Here is a 20,599-nt window from a genome sequence, read left to right as displayed (position 1 = left end):
AAGCTTTGGCAGTTAGGGTTAGGTTGTTTGGTTGTTGTTTTTCGAGTAGTAAGACATTCGCATATGAGAAAAATACGTTTTTAAGTTAAAAAACAGTTGTACCAACAAAGTTTTGAATTGTGTTTAAAAAATTTTAAATAAAACAATTTAAACATAAGTTAAATTAAATAATTTTTTTTGCTTGGTAGATTTGGGTAATTAATTTAGATTTTTTAGGTGTTTTTTTTTGTCTGTTTAGTTTTAATTGCCTGGTACTAGTAAGTGTACCCTTAAAACAGTGTACTTAATTAGAACAAGTAACAAAACCATAGCCAATTTTTTATGCTTTAAATTTGTATGAAAACAATAAAGAAATCCTATTTTTTAACATTTTATTTTTACTAAAGGTACTATTTTTAATGAATTTCATATAGGTACTAGAATCATAATTGTAGCATGAAAAAATGTCAGTTCAAGCATCTGACACCTCATATGACACCAGGTCAGAATTTTTGACATGCCGAGTGCAATATCTGGATGACACCGACCCCTTTTCTTCAACAAATTTTGCTGAGCCAACCCGACCACCAAGTTACACTTTCAATGTTGAGTATCCTCTTTGTGAACAAATTGCAGGGGTTCACAGATTACTTAAAGCTCCTCACAAGGTAAAATAAACTTTTTTAAATCATAAATGTATATTTTTTTTATTTTTTAAAATAGTTATTGATTTTATAAGATATTGAGATATTAACTTGAAATAACAATTTTGTTTTTTATTTTTTGCACCTCTAATTTTTTTAATGGCCCAAATATTTCCAGTACAAATGTTGCAATTGTATGGTTTTAATTTAAAGTATAATCTTGATTTTAGATTGGTGATTGCACTTTACAACTATCAAACACGAAAGTTTATTTGGATTTGGATTTATCTATTGCTGAGCAGAGGGAAGATTTTGATCAGTTTTTTGCAGACAGGTAAAAAAACAGAATTTTGACCATTTTTAATTTGTTTTTAATTTTAAAATTATTTTATGTATGTTCTTTTGTTATAAAAAGCACTAAGATAGAAAGAAAAACAAATAATGTTTTTTTGTGTGGGAAGCTTTTCTTAAAATAAATCCAAGACATATTTAAAGTCCTTCCAGGCATTGTATTCTTTTTCGATCGACCTAATATAGTTAACAACTATTTCCAACGACAGATTTCTGTCTCTATAGGCGCCGAATTAGGGAGTACCAACATCTAGTTGTTAGTATGGTAATTGGTGTGTATTTTATTTTCAGTTGTCATTGCAAGAATCAACCCAAAATTTAGTAAAACAAACACATGTTAACTTTTTTTGCTTTAATGATACCTGTACATGAGATTATGTTGTTTTAAATGACACTTTTGTTGTTAAGCCACGTGTGCTATTTATTGAATGAAAACATGGCATTTTGTTGGGAGAAAATCATTGTTATTTAAACTATCCTGAACATTTATTTTTGCACTTTCAAAACAGAGTGATTCACATCATTGTGCAACCTAATATGGCCTTTATAGTTTAAATCCATTTCTTATATTTCATACAGTTTATATGAAGTTTGCAAGGGTTAATATATTATTTTATCTTATAAAGATTATGCCGTTTGATATTGAGATTTATTAAAGTCATTTTAGTATTATAATGGTTTTTCTAATTAAGGTGTTTTTATGATTTTCAATATTGCAACAGTTTAAAATTTCATGTACTCAGGGTACAATGTTGCTTAAAAGTATTTGTAATTTATTTTTAATTATGGGGGATGATGTAAATAAATTATTATATTTTTTTGTCTTAAAAGACCTGTCAATTATTTGAAAACACATTTTTATCTCTTTCGTTATTTTTTTTTATTTTAAAAAACCTGCATTGGTTATGTAATTGGTTGAGAAACAATTTTATATCAGGTATTTAATATTAATAATTCAAAAATGACCCAAGATCCTGTTTTAGTGTCTTGTATAGCAAGATTATTAAAATAAATTGGTGCAATTTTACTTCAGAAACTATTACACTTACATATTTAAATAGTCTACTGTACTTTTTAACATGGTAATTGCAATATATAATTAATTAATAAAAATTTTAAAAAATCAAAAATTTTAATTACAATACACTTTAAAATTTTAATTACAATACGCAAATTTAATTTTTTTTTTCTTATTCTTTGGGTCATTTACATTTATTATATACCTTTTGACCTTACAATATAAAAGGTTAATATGTGTTACTATGTAGGCCATTACCATATTTTGCAGCTTTTAATTCTAGGTCAACCCTTTACTGCCCTGTTAACAATAAGTCAAATGGTGTTCAATTACTTGTGTTAGATGTTTATACTTTACACTCAGTTAGTGCATCGCATCACTTAAACACAATACAAAAAAGTAATTTACAATGGGGAATGTTTTGCATTCTTTAAAATTCTTTTCTCTAAATTTGCTAAAGAAATTCAATTTATTTTGCTAATTTTTCTTTTCAAATTCTCTGTTTTATTTGTTTACATTTAAAAAAATATAAATATATTTATTTTTTCATTAAATTGACAAACTCTATTAAATATCCATTTTTAAAATTATAAATGTAATAAACTTAGGAAACGGGTTGTTAAATGACTGGTAATTTATAATATAAAACAATTTATTTATTGTTTTTTTGTTTACGGATGCATGAAATTCATTTGAAAAAACACTGAAAGACATTTCAAGAATGGATTAGCTTAAGGCATTATGGCATTTAAGTTAAAACCACACATTTTGTTACGCTCTTTGCGTTTTTCCCTGTTTAAGTCCTGCTTTGTTTGTCTGTATACAAATGCTATACTATTTAAATGGTTTTACTTGAAGTTTTTAACTATTTTGTTTTATTACAGAAAGAGAAATTCCATTGTAATTCGAACACTATTGTCTGTCAGAGTACATTCTTGTATTGGTGAGTTAAAATATTTTTTAAAACCTGACCAATAAATTTAACCATGTAAATATAAATAAGGCAAATTAAATTTAAAAAAACACTCATTATACCTTATTTTTATAGTTTTTATTATGTTGGCATAAAGTTATTTATTTTTAAATTAGTGAAGTTTAAATTTTAGTTACTTAAATTATTTTTTTTTTTTAATATTTGTAAAGGCGAAAATAACAAAATGTTTTTATTTTTATAATTAAACTTAATGAAAATTAAATAGGCCGCTTCATAATAAAACACATTTCTCATTGATATTGTCTTAACGACGTTTTATTATCTGTTTACTTTATCATTGAAATAGTTTTAAGACGTGACACAGAGTTCAAAGAAAAAACAGTGACCTATTTTGGCCATTTTATGATAAGCATCAACTTGGTCAAATAATAAAAGATTCATTTTATTATGGTCAATCAAATTTTGTTGTTATTCATATATTTTATTTAAAGACCACTTTAAACTGTAAAAAATAATTTTTGTTAATTAAAAATGTCAAACACTTATACTTTTATGCATACGGTATTTATCTAAATAAAACAAAAATGTTAATTTTAGTTTAATAGTTCAAATTACTTATAATGTATTAAATATTCTATTAAAAGAAGTTTTTTATTTTTTATGTATCATTTGAAGTGCTTTTTGTTTTAGCTAGTAAGGTATTAAAGAAAAAGTTCTGCTACTATTTTTTTTATTTGGGTTAAAGAAAGTTTTGCTATCAATTTAGTTTTCATAGTGCATATATATATTAAATTTTTTTTTATTTCAGAAAAACTTTATAATTCCAAGGGGAGAGAACTTAGGCGAGCTTTGTTTTCTCTTAAACAAATATTTCAGGTAAAATTTGATTGTCTTTTGTATTTGGCATTGTGGTCTTTTAAGTGCTCATTGAAATTTGAGTTATCGGGTCCTTATATTAAACCTTTGGTTACTTAAGAATTCAGCAACATTTTGTAGTTTTTGCAGCTGTTAAAAAGTGTAATACTCTGTTTATATCATTATTCCTTAATTGTGATCTGACCCAGTAATTGCTATGATTAATATTCCTTTGTGTTACTTTGTAATTGTTATGTTAAAATAAGATCTGTTTAAATGATTAAGTTGTAATATCTCTAATTAATTAGTTAAGTTGGGTAACTAAGTTTGTCATTATCACTTTCATTAGGCTAAGCTTTAAATATTTGTGTGTGTCTAAGCAAACACAAGTTAAAGTGCCTTTTTTTAAAGAATGGCAAAACCTCGGTGCTAAGTACACCAATTTTCAATTTTACTGTGGTCGTTTTTGCTTTGTTGTTCTATTTAAAGGTCACCTTTGTCCTTTATTTTTTAAGTGTTGGCCATATACAACTGATGCTATTTAATTTTTAGCAGTTTTATTAAAAATTATTTTGTCTAAACATTAAAACATGCACACGTTTTTATAAACTATATCCTACACACAAAGTTAACCAAATTTAAAAAAAAAAAATTTTTACACTTTTGTTAAATTTTTTTTCTATTTTTTTAGGATGACAAGGAATTGGTTCATACATTTGTTAATGCAGATGGACTAACTTGTCTTATCAAAGTTGGGGCAGAGGCAGATCAAAATTATCAAAACTATATCTTAAGAGGTTTGTAGGCGTATATCCTATTTTACAGTATTAAGGTCAAATACAAAAATCATTATTTAAAAAAAGCCTTTAATTTAATTTTTTGGTTTTAGTATTATTTCTAACCAAAATTAAAGTTGAGATCATTATTTTAAAGTTTACAACTTATTTGATATTCCTTTTAAAAATCTGATTTAAAATCACTGATGAATTGTAATCTGTAATCTGCATAATGCTTTTGTTCTATAGCCATAGGCCAAAACATATCTTTTTATACAGATATAATCTGCAATGCAATTAAATTATAGAAATATATAACTCCATAATAAATTTTAACATTTAAGAGGTGTCCACCTTATATATAAAACCATGAATTTCACTCAGATATAGCTTTGTAAATTAAATAATGTATTACAAATTCATAAAAAACATAACCTCTAAATATGCTTTTTTAATAATAAAATTACCTACAAGTTTCAATCTAAATTACAATACTTTTAATATATAGCAATGGGTCAAATAATGTTGTATGTTGATGGAATGGAAGGAGTTATTCAACATAATGATACAGTTTCATGGCTCTATTCTCTTATTGCATCTAAGGTTAATTGATTTAAAGTCTTTGTAAAAAATACTAATTTTCTGGGACTTAATTAGTAAATTTAAGTTAACCATTTCTTATTTTTTGTGTTGTATTAGTCTTATAAAAATTGTTCTTAACAATAAAAATTAATATTGAATTACTGAAGTTAACTTTTAATTGTAATGTATCAAGTTTCAGTATTAAAGCCATTGTAGAAATCAATTAAAATTTTCTAACTTGGTTAATTTTAAAACATATTATTTTCTTTTAGTTTCGGTTGGTTGTTAAAACCAGCTTAAAATTACTTCTGGTTTTTGTCGAATATTCTGAAGATAATGCTCTGGTGTTGGCTAAAGCTGTTGAATCTGTTGATAAAAGACAAGGTAAGAATAAGATTAGTTAAATTAAATTGTTTTTTATTCTATGTTTTTATTACTTTTTTGTTACTAACTTGATTTTGTTAACATTTTCTACATAGAAACAACTTTGTTTCCAATGAAAAACAATTCATATTCTTTTGAGTTATTTTTTTTACTAAAAAAAGTTTAAAAAACATTAAAATATCTAATAATAATGTGGAATTAGCTCAGACACTTCCACAGATTAGATCAATACACTTACTTGTCTTTGATCACTTACAGGTTAACAACAACGTGTGATAATTGTTTTAAGTGGATTGTAAAACTGGTGTAATCACTATCAACATTATAGGTTTCCAAAACAAAATGTGTTCCAATTTTTGGGCTTTATTAATTAGCATACATGACAATAAAAAGAATGAATATACCCAGAAAATTAGTATTTATTACAAAAAAAAAAAGAATGAATATAGTATTAAAATTAAAAAAATTTCAAATTACTTTTTGTGAAACTTTAGCAGCATGGCCTGTAAAAGTAAAAAAATCAACTATTGATTAAAGTTTTAGTAAATTGATATTAATTTTGTTTAGGGCATTCTATGTGGAGTCATTTAATGGTTGTACTTGGTGAAAAAGACGGAATTGATTCTGAATTATTAGTATACGCTATGACACTCATCAATAAAACCTTAAGTAATATTTCCGAACAAGATACCTTCTATGATATCACTGATTCCTTGGAGGAACAAAAAATGGACTCAATTGCTCAGGTAAAATACTTTTTGTAACAGAATCATATTGTGAATTATTTATTTTAAAATAAATTTTAAATAATAATAAATTCAAATTGGTTATATTAATGTAGTATGTTAAATTTTTTTACATATACTTTTTTTTTTTTTTACAGTTAGTTATTTGGTATGATTGTTTGTTTCTTAAATGTAAATTTACTGAAAGTTTTTATAACTCTTTCTTTACATTTCATCATTCCGCTAATATTGACTATTTAATATTATTTACACATATACTGTTTATTATATGTTTTATTCTTTAAATGTTGACTTATAAAGTATCACAATTATAAAAAGCTATTGGTTTAAATAAATACTGTTTACTTTTTAATTATTACCTAAATTCTTAAAATAGAACAAGGATTTTTTTACATTAAATAATTGAACCAACTTTTTTAGTAATTTTGCATTATGTAAAAAATATAATATTTTGTTGTATTGGATTAGTATTACAATGACATCCATTTGTTATGTATACAAAAAGGTTATGTTTTTATGTAAGCAGTAATTGGCTTTCCTTGTATTTTTGCTATTTTTAGATATAAATTTTAAAATTTTCTTATAATTGTTATTTTTTTGCAGAGACATTTAAGCAAGAAGGGAAATGATTTGGATCTGGTCGAACAATTTAAAATTTATGAGGTATTAGCATTACGTATACACTTGTAGGCTTATAACCACAATGTATTTTTAAATATTTTACTTATTTTTATAAATTATTTTTTTGATATAACCTAAAAACATTCATTACAAAGTAACAGATTATATTATTTGCTAAATATCAATTTTTAATTTATTTATTTTTAGTTGGCTTTAAAACATGAAGATGGGGAAGAAGATGTGACAAATTCAGCTGTAGGAACTGGAATAAAGTAAGCTTAATATTTTATTTTTTAAATAATATATACTTTAAATATCTGAAATGATTAATTAAAATAATGTATGCTTTTACTATTACGATACTTTGCGAATGAAGGAAATTTGTAATTAAAATTTAGTACTGTCTTAAAAGTAATGGCTTTTGTAATTATGTACATTTTAGACAGACATATTGTTCTAATAAAGTATCATTTTCAGTTTTATTGGGTTAAATTATCTAATTATCTAAAAACTATTACTATAAATATTGAATATTTTTACTAGCTACCTATCGTATCACCTTTTTACCACTTATTGTTCAAATACAAAAATTTGCTTTTCTTATTGGATAATTGGATTACTTTAACTTATTGGCATTGATGGATTAATTGAATTATTTGTTATGAGTTTGATATCAAATCAGTTAATCCTTACTTAAATAATAAATTTTTATTAATTTCTTGTCATTAATCAAAAGGCTCATAGCTGGAGGTCTTACTTGAGTATTAATTTTAATTTTTTGACTATCATAGATTAGAATTTTTTCACAATTTTGTGTTTTTATTAAATTTGATATTAATATGATAAATTTTGAATTTAGATAAACTTAAAATATTTTTTTATTGCAGTATGTTTTTTTGTTATTTTTTTTCTGTAAACACAATATGTGGATTAAAGTAACAGAAGTGTCAATTTTCTAAACAAAAAATGTCACTTTTGTTATTTTAAAAAGGAAATCGATTTATTTTTCCTGTCGGTAAAGATATTTAAATTTTTAATATGGCTAGCAGATTTGTCTTATATATGTTAATTATGGTATACAATTAAAATGGTTCATTTTAAAAATAAGATTTCTTTTTATATAATTTTTTTTTCAGATGGAATAGAGAGAGAACGAAATCTGAGCTGACAATCGAGAGGAAAAGTAAACGTCGAAACTCGTTAACTAGTCCCTTAACTCCAGATTCTTCTGTTGTAACAGAACCCGATCCACCCAAGCCTTTAACGAATAATTTAAATGGTCACGTCACCCCTAACAACCCTCCAAGTTCTGAACCCTTTTTATCCCCCAAACCATGGATAAAAAAGTAAGTTCATTAAATATTTTTTTGTTAATTTTTATATATATAAAATTTTTTTTATTTAACATATTTTAAGCACTCACATTGTAGGGAAATTTAATAAAAACTAAATGCAAAAGCTTAAAACTAGTTTAACAACATTGAAATTGCTTGCGGTTTATGGCATTTAAATTGCTCAATTATGTAACTTTTTGATTTTTGCAAGCAATGCCAATGTGCCGACTATATTGCTTAATGAGTCCCCGCTACATATTTCAGCTGACCAGAAAAATTTTAAAAGGTTAATTTGGCTTGTTGGCGGTGTAAGGTGTTATAAAAACAAACATGACATTAAAAATAAGATGTTTTTATAGATGGATATTATATGCATGTATATATATATGTATACCGGTGTATGATTAATATCTAAAATATTTGCATGCAACATAGGAAATAACTATTTAACAATTATGCTATAAAGTTTTTTAAATTTATCTTTATTGGACTGACTACATGTAATTAAGGCTAATTTTAGTTATTGAGCTATATGGGATAAAACTTTATTTGCAATATGCAATGTACTATTACATTTAATTATAGGATACCGTAACAATACCTGGCATTTATTAAATTTTATACATAACTATGCATAAACATAAGTGTGTAATTATAACTTGATAAAGTGCATATTCAAAATACCAAGTACAACCTTTACTTTAATAAAAAATTAGAATCTCAATCTGGATATAGAGTATTTGCATAAAGTTTTGTTAAACTTTTAAATTAAACCAATTCCTATATGACATATTCTATATTCAATTACCCAAAATTACAAGGTAATTATATTATTTTAATTTTATGACTTTATTAAAAGCAAATATTTTAATCCCTTATTAAATACAGCAACACCCATTTTATCAATAGCAGAAAATAATGTTAAACAAAACAAATGTTAAATAAGAGCTCATTGCATAGCCCATGATCTACACTGAAATACAGTCTTTCCTTTTTATTATTAAAAAAATTAAAGTGTATTACATTATTTAAATAAATGCATTTCTATTAATATCGGTGTATTGGCTCTTACTTGATTTAAAGGTGCTATTAACATATTGTAACTTAAATAAAATGCATGTAGACTACCTAATGGAAACTCAAATTTTTCCTATGCTCGAACTAACAAAATAACTTCTCCGTTGAACGACAATGAAGAGAGAGAAAAAAGAAGAAGGGAAAGAATGGCTAAGTGGTCTGAAAGGCAATCGAGGTAAAGCTAATACAAAAAGTGTGTTGTAATTTTTACAATTGTTATCTGTTGGCTTTAAAATTGATTTTATTCAATTTAAAACAAATATGTATTTATAAAAATGCCGCTGTTTTTTTTATATAAAACTATTTCAGTAACATTATCACTCTTCATTCTATATGTTTAAAATTGTTGTAAAATTTCAAAAATCGTTAGAAACCACCAACCAATTAAAACCAAATTAGAAGATATTTTTGAAATTGATCAGTTAAAAAATGTGAAAAGGTATTCCCAGGTTTTTTGAAGTGATTAATTTTTATAAATTTTTTGTGCGTGTCACATCCATGATTGAAATACATCACATACATGATAACACATTGTGACTTGCAATATTTTATTGAAATAACAACAATAATAAACACGTCTAAAGTAATTAATCACATTTTGGCAATGGCGTTTTTTGTTGTGTGTTTTTATGAATATAATAACTTAATTAATGCTGTTTGGGTTACTGTTTTCTCTGTTACAATGTTAATTTAATAATTGTTTTTTTCTACATTTATTACTAAATAAATTCAATTTATTTTACCCTTTACAGGTTCTACTTTTTCTGATATTTTTAATGCTTTTGTTTATTAACAGCATGTTTCTTAACATTAAGCATGTTTGCTTATAGTTTTTTTATTTGAGCTTAAAAGAGTTTAAATTAGTATTTAAAAAAATATATTTAGATATGTTTAAATCTGTAAAATGAAAATATAACTTTATAGTTTAAAATGCTCTCTTGTAACATAAACTATTTAAAGTGGGTATTTAACATATAAATTCTTGTTTAAAAAGTAATTACACAAGTTAATAAATTTACTTGAAATGGTGCAACAGATATTGCTGTCGCTTACTATAATACAATATTTTATCATTAAAATTTTGTCTTTCTTTAGAAGTATTGCTGAAAATGCAACAAATCATGTTAAAAAAGGTAAACTAAAGTTACATTTTTTTATCTTATATTTAAAAAGGCCAGTCAAAAATCCTGTAGCTGATCTAAAATAATCTGACTTAAAGTAAAAACGAATTTTATTTTTAATTTTTAAGATGAACCAAAAGAAGAAGCTCCTCCCCCTCCTCCAGTTCGATCGTCGAGCAACAACATCCTGGAGCAGAGAAGAATAGGTAACCTTTTTTTTTTTCCTTTTTTTTACATTTATAAATTTCTTTGTAAACATAGGAATTGTTTGAGCTAAATAATTACTTTTAAAAAGTAATATTATGCTTGTTATGTATTTTATTTTATTTTTACAAATATTTCCTTTAGAATAAAATTTTAAATATTTAATTTTAAATATTTTTTATATTAAAGATAAAAGACGACAAAGGTTAAAGTTGGAGGACACCACCAATAACAACCAAACAAACGAAACAGTTGTTGTTGGTCGAAGTCGACACAGACGCCGCCAAGAGTCTGGTGTTCAATCCCCACCTACAGAACCCGTTCCTTTTGTCCATCAGGCAAACGGGGAGACTCATTTTCCAAGCCATATCAACGAAATGGAAAAACCATTTTCTAGACTTGATAAGCCAGCAGAAAAGGGGGACAGTCCTGCCAAAACTAATAAAAAAATTGAAAACATTGATGTTACGACTAATGTTATTACATCAGACACTAAACTAATGATGGACATGCTTTATGCTAACCAGGCTGTAGCCTCAAAGCAGACTGAGAGCGATGATGGTTCTGATACCCCTGTTACGAATGAGAAAGAAGTTTCTAATGTCAAAGCCATAGCTGATCAATTAAAAGTTTCAACGATTGATATTACTCAAGGCCTGAAGCCACGGGAAATTTCTAAAGCACCTGAAATGAATAGTTTTAGTCCTCCCCCGTCAGTTGTCACTAAAAAAGACAGTGACATTATGTGGGAAAAGTTGCTCAATGAAGGACACAATGTAAGTTTATTTAGTTTAGCTGTTGTTATATATTTCAGAAGCCCTGTTTTTATTATTAAAATTCTCTTTTTAGATTTTTGCTAATTTTTTAACATATCATTGACTTTATTTTACAGCAAGAACTTTTTATTGAGGGTTTTAACTTCAAGGGGGTCGACAGTCTCGACGACATTGATGCCTTTTCACCCAGCCAATCACTGCCCCAATCTAACCTGACAAATGGCATTCCCCCTCCCCCTCCTTTAGGGGGCATACCTCCTCCTCCCCCAATGGGTGGAATCCCCCCTCCTCCATCTTCAGGGGGTATCCCACCTCCCCCACCTTTGGGTAACCCCAGGCAATCAAAGAATGGTTCCCCTTTATCTGGATCGCCTACTCCTTCAAATAAAAGAAGAACTGTTAGATTGTTTTGGAAAGAGGTGAAAATTTTGAATATAAAGTTTATAAAAATTAAATAATTATTCCAAAGTAGATTTAAAAAGATTGTACTTTTAGCTACTCTGTATATATAATAGGATTCGTTTTTGTGTCCCAATTCTTCCATTATTCAACAAAGGATTAAACCAATTTTAAATTTGGTGAAATTAGTTTCATAATTACCCACGCTTGTAAAAAGAGGCAATAATTTCTCTTTTGTGAAATATCTTTTGTCGTTTAATTTTGAAACTGATACTCTTTTGTGTCTGCTGGCCATTACAAAGCATAGTACTGTTATTATTAACCATCTGATTGTTGTTGTTAAATGAAAGAGAAACCTTGCTTTTGTATTTCAAATTTAAAATAGCAAAAATCTCTACTTAAATAAAAACTACCAGATTATCAAAAGTTAATAGGCATTTTTCTTCTGTAAAATTTGATATTTTTTATGATTTTAATTTGTTATTGGTGATATTTTAAATCTAATTTTTAATAAATTTTTTATCTTGTTTTGCTTCTATATTTATTTCTAGTCATCTGCCAATAAGACTCTACAGCAATCTAAAACGATTTGGTCAGACATTGATGAAATCAAAATCGAATCGGAAAAAATTATTCGACTTTTTGAACTGAAAACCAAAGAATCTGTTCAAAAGGTAAATAATAAAATATTTAAATAATTATCTTTTATATGTGTGTTTTAATTTATTTGGTATAATTCTTATAATTTTATCTAAACCTTAAACCTTAAAAAATTATTTTTATTCAAACCTTAATTTGAATTTAATTTTTAAGAAACAAACATCTGAGAAAAGAAACGAGATTCGAGTTCTTGATGTGAAAAGATCGAATGCGATCAACATTGGAATGACTAAATTACCACCACCGAGAACGATTAAACATGCCATTATAAATATGGATGAATTTGCACTTAATAAAGAACAAATTGAGGTGTTTTTCGTTAATGTTTTATGTGTAAAACTGTATATGTGTTTTTAAGTACTCTAATTTTTGTTTTTAGTATTATAAGTTTTGTTTTTTGATCGGTTATTTTGGTAAAATTATTTTTAACTTATTAAGATATGTTTAAATGTTGTTTTGTCCTAAGATTAAAAAAAAAAAATTTTTTATTTTGGTTAAAATTAGGTTTTGAAAGATTAATAAACGTTGTTAATATTTTTAAATTAAACAAATTTAACATTTTTCTCCAAGAAACTATTAACGATGATCCCAACCGAAGAAGAGATCTCCTCCATCCAGGATGCCACCCAGGCTGATCCGGATGTTGCACTTGGTTCCGCTGAACAGTTTCTGAAAACTCTAAGCTCCATTTCTGAACTGGAGGCTAGGTTAAGTTTGTGGGCATTTAAGTTAGATTATGATGTACTAGAAAAGGTTCGTAATTTTTTTTAAATTTGATTTGTATGAATTTGTAAGGTTTTTAAATTCTTTAGGTGATTTATAACATGTTGAGCTATGCTATATTCTCATATAAACGCGTTTGGAACTACTATAAATTTAGCCGTCAGTTGGCGTTAGAGATGTAAAAACGTTGGTTTTTGAAAGATTATGGTATTATTATTATGGTCCGGTAGTGTGGCGAACCGGTCATGGCGTCGGACTACGAGCTGAAAGGTTTCGGGTTCGAGCCGCACCAACGTCCCACTATTCGCCCTTGAGCCTGGCGTTTACGGATAGCTCAAAACACGTCATAACAGCACACCCTTCCCCAAAAATATAAAACCTATCACCTTAAGGTGATATGGAAAAAAACATATTATGGTAATATTACGTTGGTAGTGTGGTATACCGGTCCTGGCAGCGGACTACAAGCAAAGGGTTTGGGCTCGAGCCCCACCATACCTTGTTTAATTGTCACAACTCCAATTTACACAGCGTTATCAGAACTTACTACGGTCGAACCTTAATAAATTTAAAAAATAAACATGTGATTTCAGGAAATCAATTTAATAATTAGGGACAAATTTTACATAAACTGGAATATTATTAAAAGTTAAAATATTTTAAAAACCTTTTTTTTTTATAAAACAGGAGGTCGCTGAGCCACTGCAAGATATTAAAGACGGAATTGAGGAACTAAAGAAGAACAAAACTTTGCGTCGAATTCTCTCCACTTTGAGAACCATCGGCAACTTACTCAATAACACAGACGTAAGTTATTTTCAATGTTATATTTCTGAAACAAATTTGTCACGAAATTCGAAATTTCGCTTGCCCAAATAGGGAAGAATTTTGAATAAATTGTTGAAATAAAATGGTATATAAATATTCAAATAAACGGAATTATTGTATTTTTTGGCAAGTAAATGTTTTAAACTCATTTTAATTCGTAAAATGCCGCAATTTATTAGTATAAAAAATGGTATTTATTAACAATTGACATTTTTAGGTTTCGGTTTTTATTTTTTAAGTATTTTTTTAATGGTTTTAAAGTTAAAGAAATGGTCACGATTTCTAAACTTGTGGTTGAACATTATGTAAACCGTGAAAAAGTTGACGTAGATGTCTGTAGGCTTGTTATTTTAAAACTGTTTACAAAGAAGTAGATATTTACACCCAGGCATTTGTGTACGTTGAAATATTCCCAACCGAGATAAAAATGAATTTTATTTCAAATTTAAACAAAAATTTTGCCCGGAAAAGATTTTGTAAAAATTTTGATGTCTGTGAGGCATTCCTGGGAAATTTTATAAAATTTGAAGTTTTATTTTCCCACGCTTACAAAAGGTTGCGTTAAAATTTATCTACGAAAAGAAATTACAAAATATTTTATTTGGGTACTTTTATTGAATATGAAAAATGCATTGTCATAATGTTATCTTAATTCGGGGTGTACAACTAATAACAAAATCTCGTTTTTTGCTTTGGATTAAATTTTTAATTAGCAAATTTTTATATGCAGCCTTAAAGAATTAAATATTTTAAATTTTTTTTAGTTATTGAGATTATTCCGAATTGAGTATTGTCCATTAAAACTAATTTTGGGTTTAATTTAATCGACAATAAAGATATTCCCCCCCTCCCCCCAAAATAAATATTTTTTTGAATTAATTTTGTATTATTTAAATTGTGAAAAAAGCAATGTTCAATATAATTTTTTAACAAAAAATTAAACATTAATATTACAAAATAGGTTAAAGGTTTCGATATTTCGTACCTGGCAAAAGTTCCTGAAGTGAAAGACACCGTCCACAAACAAACTCTTCTTCATCACGTGACCCAGTTGGTTCTCGAACAATTTCCTGATTCTTCAGATCTTTATTCCGAACTCGGAGCGTTGACTCGATGTTCAAGGGTGAGTATTGTGACGTAAATGGTGTTTTGCGTGACGTCATTGACGTAGTCATACGTTGTGTGATGTCAGTTAAAGTTTTTTTGGATGTAAACTTATTTGCGATTTGCGTGACTTAATTTACATGACGTCCTTTATACGTAATTTGTGTGGCGTCATATATACGTCATATATATTGCCATTTTGTAGTTTTAGACTTATATTTGTCCCTAAGGGAAACTAAGGTAGATTTTGAGGAACCGAAATTTCTGCGAAAAAAAAATTTGAATAAAAATTTGTCTCACTTAAAACGTTAGAAAGATAAAAAGGTGTTGGCTTAATTGTATTTGTTTTGTATACAAACAATACAGATAAATTTAAGCGTTTTTGGATATAATTTGTTATCGGAATTTCTTGAAGAAAATAGGCAAGTTTATCATAGTGATATGTTTACCTGTTTTTAAGGGTTTAATTACAAAACTCATAATATTAATTCATTTTGTATTTGTTATCCTTTATGTTTGAAGGTCGACTTCACAACCTAAACATATATTAACTTTTTTAGTTATTCCAACCTATTTTCGGCTTGACCTTGGCAGTTTGGGATATTATAAATCACAAATGCAATAACTTATTATTGGTGTTTGGCTCAGCGAAAGTTTATATTGTTTATAACTGCTTACTTAAGAGAACTATGGCATAAAGGCAATGGGGATCAAACCAAATTCCTTGTGTATGAAGTAAATATTGTTTATAGCAGCTTGCTTTAGCATATAGCATGAAAAGAGTGATGATCGAACCAAAGAACCCGTGTAGTAAAGCCAAGTGTATTATTATTCTAATTTGAAAAAAAAATCTAAAGTGTGCTCAATTTAAATTTTGGAAAAAATCTAAAAATAGTTTATATTATGTAACAAAATGACTTTAAAATGTTGAATTATATTTTTAGGTGGATTTTGATGTGTTGCAAGAGACGTTAAACGCGATGGAACGTCGATGTAAGAATTCGTGGGATTATTTAAAATTAATTGCTAAACATGAATCGAAGGCTGCTTTCAGAAACCGACAATCCGAGTTTTTAATGAAATGTGCCAGGAAAATTATAACGTTGAAAGTTGTGCAAAAACGACTGTTAAATAGGTAAGTGTGTAAAAAAGTTAAAATTGTGATTTTTGGGTAATTTTAACTATTTATCGTTCTTAGCGACCAAAAAACTTTGTTTTATTTTACAAAATTACCTTACAAAAAAATGTCATCGTGTTGTAATCAATTGTGCTTTGTTATAAATGGACTACTGTGGTATATTCCTCATTCTAATTTTTTTCGCAGAATGGACATTTGAATAAAAAACATATGCCCCATTATAGCGACTGTTTGATTTTTTTTAAATAACTTTAGCTAACCTTAACTTTTCTCTAGCATCCCTAATTCCTTTATTCCTAAAAAAATGTTGACCTATATTTTTGTAAAATGTCGTTTTCGAAATTTTAATTTTAAGGAAATGTCCATTTGGTTAAATTTTTTTTTGCAATGTGATCGCATACCATTATTAAAAATCATTCTTCGCGTAGTTATTAAAATTAATTAGTTGTTTTAAATTTTTTGCTTTTTTGTTAAATGTGTTTGAAATTCTTAGATTCCGTTCCACGTTGTTATACTTCGGTATGTCGAAGCGGTCAGCCACGGAAACAACTGTACAAGGTTTTGCTCGAATTCTATCCGAGTTTGCTCTGGAATATAGAACAGCAAGAGATCGGGTCTTGTCACAAAAACAAAAGAAACATGTGAAAGGAGAAAGAAATAGAACGAGGGGAAAAATGATTATGGAGGTAAATTATTTAAATTTTTTATTTTTTTTTTATGTTTTATTAGCTACCCAGTATCAGTCTTTAATTGTCTTATAGTATAAAATTCAAAAAATAACATGGTTTAATTTATTTAATAAAGTTTTTTTTTAATTAAATTTAATAAATTTTTTAAGGAATTTTTTATTGAAGATTTTACACGTTTTTAATTGTGATCGGCGCATTAAATTTGTAAAATTGTAATAGTAAAGACGTCTTTAAAAAATTTGCTGTAAACGCTATGTCTTTTTAATATTTTGTGGGAAATTTTGACATCTTATATCTTAATATTCATAATTGATTTTTGTCCTATGGAAATTTCATATTTATGAAATTATGTTAACCCAGGTCATTTTGGCCTAAAATTTGACCTATATTCTTTTTCTTACTTTAAAGAATATTTTTAACTGATATAATAAAATGATTATATATATATTTTATGCGAAATTTTTGGTTTATTAAATTTTTATTCCTAAATATAAATTTAATGGAAAATGTTAATCACGTGACCCTGAGAAATCGTTATTTGATAAAAAAAAAATTTTTAGTAAAAGTTTGCCCACGTTTACCGCTGGATTTTCCGGCCCAAACTATTTTTCCATTTCATTAAATAATGTAATTGACTAAAATTTATAATGACATGTCATTCTTTTATGCTTTTACGTTTACTTTTGGCATCAATTCGCCTTTTAAACCAATTCTAATGCAGGATTGTAAATTTTACAGCCTTTTTGAAATTTTTGCAAGATTGCTACTACGTATTTAATAAATCAGATATAGTTGGAATTTTTACCTAAACGGTGTAAAAAAAGAAAAAATGTCTAAATTTTGAAGGTTTTTCCTTTTTCTTTTATTTCAACTCTCTTATCTCTTTTTTCTCTCTTTTATAGGGTAGTTTATTTTCCAACGACGACGATACAGATTCTTCTGATCTTTCTTGCTATTCTCAAGTTTGTTTTGCCTCATATTTCTATCTTTAAAAAAACTATTAAAAACAAAATTAAATTTTTTTTATTATAAATTAATATTTTTTAGACTCGTAAATTTTCTTTGACTGAGGAACAAATGAAGCAAAAACAAATGGAAAATGCCCTCCAACAAAATCACATTGAAGTCCAAGTCGAAAAAAGAACTAGATCTCGTTCAAACAGAAGTAAGTTAACAACATTTATTTTATTTTTCGTTTTTTTCTTAATATTAAAGATCATTTTTTAATATTCTTAATTTTTTCTCCTTTTTTTCAAGTGCGCAAATCCGTCGACTCCAAAAATTCCCCCAAAACGTTACCCCTTGCCTCGCCCGCCGATGACGTCACCGATCAAATCATGGAGCAATTGGTGAAGACTGCCACCCAGTTGCCCAGGGAGAGAAGTACGCCGGTCGAGCGGAGAAAACGATCGAGAAATTCTAAGAGAAAATCACGTGAGTAAAAAAGTTGTCAATTTTTTCTTTATTTTTTTAAATTAAAAAAAAAAAATTGTGACGTTTTGTGATTTTTTAAGTTAAAAAAAAAACATTTTTTAGTTATTTTCAAATTTTTATTCGAGTTTCGACTTAATTTTTCTACGTTAAATCATCTAGTTATTATTATATTTATATTAAAAGGCATTATGTTTTAATCATATAAGGTATTGATATGTGGTGATTTAGCCGACTAACCTTTATATCAAACTATATCGTGATATGACTTGCGTAATTTTATCGTAATTTTAACCAGTTCAATCGGGTTCAAGATAGGTCGACAATTCTATCCGCTTTCAGTTTTTGCTAATTTTTAAAAAAAGTCTAGTTTTTTGGGGGATTTTAGGCCCAATAAGCTTAATTTATTTTTTGAACGTTTTTTTTATGGCGAATTTTTTTTTTAATTTTGATTTTTTTTTTAGTTCGACGAACTTTAAAAAGTGGGTTGACTGACGAAGAGCGAGCAGTTATTATGGGAAGTTACTAATTTAATAAATTTACATCATACTATTTAATGTTGCTGACAAAAATAAACTATATGTTGTTAGTTATACCTTTTTCAAAATCGTTTTATATAAAAAAAAAAAAAAAAAGTGTTAAAATATCATTTTTTTATAAGGCCGTCTTTTGTTACTTACTTAGATTTTTTATATGCGAAGCTATTGCATTGTAAAAAAAAAATTTTTTAAACTGAAGAATTGTGAAAATATTTAGCATTGTGCTTTTGGTTTTTGACAGCATATTTTTTTGCGTTGTGTTAGTGTCATATAAGTATTATTTTAATTTTTTGTATTTAAAAATACGGTTCTGACGGTACGATATTTCCCCGTATGCTTAAGGTGCGGCAAAACTTCACAAAAAATCTTAGAATTAATTTTTACCTTCCGTTTGTAAAGGTCATCTAAACCCCTAATTTATAAAAAACGGTTCCTTAAATGTCAATTGAAAATTGGTCATTTAACTAAAAATAAATATTATTTGGCAATTGTATTGTCTGATTTATGTCCTAAGCTTCTATTTTCGTATTTTGGTCAAAAGAGATGACCTTAGTCATTTTTGAGGGGTTGTTTTTTCCTTGTGTGTAATATATATAGTGTGTCACTGTGCCCAATTAACATTGTCAACCTATTTGGTGGTTAATTCGCTTGTTGTTATGCAAAAAAATGCCCAAGTCCCTAACAGATAAAATGTGAGAATTTGACATATTTTAAAACACAAAAATATTTCTGTAAAACAATTTTTTTCTACTTTAAATCTTGTATATTTATTGTAAATAAAAACTAATGAAATTTTCTAATATTAATTTTTTTTTATTAATCAAAAAGTGTTTTAGTCAAAATTGAATTTTTTTAATATTTTCTTAAAAACTAAACAGTGTGCACTTGTGTGTTTGTTTGTATTTTTTTCTTGTTGTTACAAAGTATTATTTGTTTGTGCACATTATAATATATATAAAAGCAAATTTTATGTTTAATAAGTTTGTTCCACATTTTATTAACTGCTACTTTACTAATTTGCATTTTTTTTTGTGTTTTGTTTTAATAAAAATACTTCTAGCTTATAGGCTGATCGTCTTAATGTAACAGTAGGCCAATAATTTAAAAACATGCCTAGGGTAAAACTATTACCAGTTGTGTGAAATCGTATAAATTAATTTTAAAATCACGAATATTATATAACAGTGGATTGTCGAAAAGGTCAGGTAATAAAAATAGCCCTTCAGCCTCAAAACTCATAAATTTCTTCGAAATAGATTAAAGAGCTGTACACGTTGTTATACAAATTGTTTAAATCTTAGCAAATTAATGTAATTAAGATCAATTGTACAACAAGGTGACGTGTAACATATTTTGCGCGAACGAGCAATATTTGATTGTGCAAATACAAGCGTAAGGCTACTGCGTGGCTAGGTATAAATAAACCTTCTAAATTACTCAAGTTACGTAACGCTACAGCAGTATACGCATGTAAGCTAACCAAGGCCTGCTTCGATAAGCCTAGCGCTTTGTCAAATGTTTAAATTCGATTTATATTTAAATGTTTGAGATTTAAACATTTTGCTGCTTTAGTTGCGAACTACGAGAAAATTAGCTGTTTTATTTTGGTGATAATGGTTTAAGGTTACGCTATATCAGTCACGACTTTTCGTCTGGTTATTTTTAAGGTGCTGACCTATATTTAAA

At 27.0% G+C, this 20,599-nt stretch overlaps 1 protein-coding gene across 1 annotated transcript; it reads left to right on the top strand.

Annotated features, from left to right (window-relative positions):
- Nucleotides 1-390: 390 nt before the first annotated feature.
- On the top strand, nt 391-19,914 carry LOC145744133 (FH1/FH2 domain-containing protein 3-like). Its single transcript, XM_082562247.1, has 27 exons — nt 391-647; nt 854-957; nt 2,877-2,935; nt 3,735-3,802; nt 4,473-4,578; nt 5,066-5,160; nt 5,412-5,523; nt 6,091-6,269; nt 6,873-6,932; nt 7,098-7,162; nt 8,027-8,236; nt 9,348-9,476; nt 9,672-9,740; nt 10,397-10,434; nt 10,551-10,628; nt 10,816-11,402; nt 11,519-11,821; nt 12,353-12,475; nt 12,615-12,770; nt 13,032-13,214; nt 13,872-13,991; nt 14,974-15,135; nt 16,061-16,251; nt 16,748-16,940; nt 17,991-18,108; nt 18,201-18,377; nt 18,839-19,914. Exons 1-27 carry the CDS (start codon nt 444-446, stop codon nt 18,901-18,903), a joined length of 3,954 nt encoding a protein of 1,317 aa, XP_082418373.1. The 5' UTR covers nt 391-443; the 3' UTR covers nt 18,904-19,914.
- The last annotated feature ends 685 nt before the right edge of the window (nt 19,915-20,599 follow it).

Source organism: Corella eumyota, chromosome 2, assembly GCF_963082875.1.
Source record: "Corella eumyota chromosome 2, kaCorEumy4.1, whole genome shotgun sequence".
Classification (NCBI taxonomy): Eukaryota; Metazoa; Chordata; class Ascidiacea; order Phlebobranchia; family Corellidae; genus Corella; species Corella eumyota.
The sequence above is the reverse complement of the archived record's forward strand: the minus strand, read 5'-3'. Positions and strand labels throughout refer to the sequence as shown.

Bases quoted from the DNA above. Each gene is read 5' to 3' on its own strand.
- LOC145744133 (XM_082562247.1), top strand. From the start codon at position 444: ATGTCAGTTCAAGCATCTGACACCTCATATGACACCAGGTCAGAATTT. The intron at 10,629-10,815 runs GTAACCTTTTTT...TTTATATTAAAG, and splicing joins CCTGGAGCAGAGAAGAATAG to ATAAAAGACGACAAAGGTTA. The intron at 13,215-13,871 runs GTTCGTAATTTT...TTTATAAAACAG, and splicing joins ATTATGATGTACTAGAAAAG to GAGGTCGCTGAGCCACTGCA.